The sequence below is a fragment of the Poecilia reticulata genome, linkage group LG21 (genome assembly GCF_000633615.1).
Source record: "Poecilia reticulata strain Guanapo linkage group LG21, Guppy_female_1.0+MT, whole genome shotgun sequence".
Classification (NCBI taxonomy): Eukaryota; Metazoa; Chordata; class Actinopteri; order Cyprinodontiformes; family Poeciliidae; genus Poecilia; species Poecilia reticulata.
The window spans coordinates 21,364,454-21,366,122 of NC_024351.1; the positions used below are offsets into that span (position 1 = coordinate 21,364,454).

Below are 1,669 nucleotides of genomic sequence, written 5' to 3' on the forward strand. Positions count from 1 at the left end.
TACTACATGCAGGAGAAAAGACAAACTATATTCAAGAAGAGTGAGCCGTAATTAAAATATATTATGTAATTCTACAGAGAATAATTTAACAGAAATAAATAGTGTGTGTGTGTGTATATATATATATTTTTTTGTTATTCCTGATGGTGCTTTTTGCCAAGAGATGAACAAGCACACAAATACTATGTATGTATATATTACACACAGGGTTTCTTGATTGTAACACACCAATACAGAACAGTAAAATCCACACCTCCAGAGTTAAATTTTATTTATTTATAGCCTATATTTGCACACTTACACTAAACATAGTAAGAGTTTGAAATTAATTTCAAATATGATGAAACATTTAAATTTACTTTAGTTTAAAACCCAACACCTCCGGCTTCTGTCTGTCTATCTGCCTGATAGACAGACTCCTCCTCCTAGTTTTTTTTTTCAGGAATGAAAAAAAACTAGAGATGACGGTACAAAGTAGAGGGAGAGAAAAGGTGAAAGAAGTAGTACTTAAGAGGGTTAACTAGAATGCATTTTTAGTTCAAGCATATCAAAACGACCCTAATGTTTACATATGTTGCATTTGAACAAGAAATGCAATATATAGTTTGGCCATCATGCATAATGTCTGAGATATAAGGCTCCCTGATTATGCTAGTTAATCTGTAGTGTTCTTGTCTCACAGACCACCATCAGTGTTTTAACAAATCCTAGAGGAAACCCTGATACATGTCCATTGTTTGCCATGGTTCTACTTATTTTTTTGCTTTTAAAATTGAAGTTTGTGTCATAAATGTGTTCCCTGTGTTCTCAGAGGAGTGACGGTGTTGGTCCCAGAGCTGCGGGGGAAAGATCATGGCCCTGACTGACTCCGGTGGAGACCCGCTGTTGCTCAGCAATGGTGGGCACCATCCTTTCGGCGCCAGTGGAAATGCTCCTTCAGTTACCAGTACAGAAGACCGCAGCCACCTGGACCCCCTCTCTGCTGCTTGCAGCTGCGACCTCCTGCCAGCTGACAGAGACGGAGACATGGTGGTCAGGAACGGAGCCGTGAAGCTGCAGCAGGGAGCCCACGTCCAGAGAGCCTGCAGGCCCATCCAAAATGGTGGGCTGGTCAAGCTCAACGGCTCTTTGAGGAATCTCCCACCATCACCGGCTGCGTCTCCGTCTTCTGCCGTCACGGATTCCCAGAAGCCAAACAGACTCCACCTGGCTTCCACCCTGTCACCGACGGCGCCTTCTGCTCTCTGCTGCCCCCACTGCCACTTTCACTCCACCCTGTGCTGCCCCTGCGGACAGCCGGACTGCCCGCTTGTCCGGAGCCCTGCCGCCAGCTCTGGGCCCTGCTCCAGTCCACAGCCAGGTAGCACCTCCTCCTGCCCCTGCTGCCTTTCCACCTGCACATACTCTCACCATCTTCCTCATCACCAAGCCTCCCCGATGTCTCTGCATCACCAACGCTGGCAAGAGCACCTGCAGAGCCAGATCCATGCTCCTGGGATCAGGTTGGTGCTCTGTCTGTCTGTCTTGAATGAATGCTACTTACGCAGCCTGGAGATGGCTGATGTGTCTTTCCAAAGTCTAAAGAAGTATTGAGGAAAGTTTTTATATATTTCTTGCAAAAATGATGTTTGAAGAAAAAAAACAGACTTAACCTATTATCTCATATATA

The 1,669-nt window shown here is 45.0% G+C and overlaps 1 protein-coding gene across 6 annotated transcripts in view; it reads left to right on the forward strand.

Moving 5' to 3' along the window:
* disp1 (dispatched homolog 1 (Drosophila)) overlaps positions 1–1,669 on the forward strand; it is an 85,331-nt gene that overhangs the window by 60,920 nt on the left and 22,742 nt on the right. For all 6 annotated transcript variants that reach the window (XM_008398139.2, XM_008398141.2, XM_017302282.1 and 3 more), the window contains one exon: positions 812–1,502. In XM_008398139.2, the coding sequence (XP_008396361.1) occupies positions 853–1,502 (650 nt within the window). In that variant the 5' untranslated portion in view covers positions 812–852. The remainder of the gene's footprint in view (positions 1–811; positions 1,503–1,669) is intronic.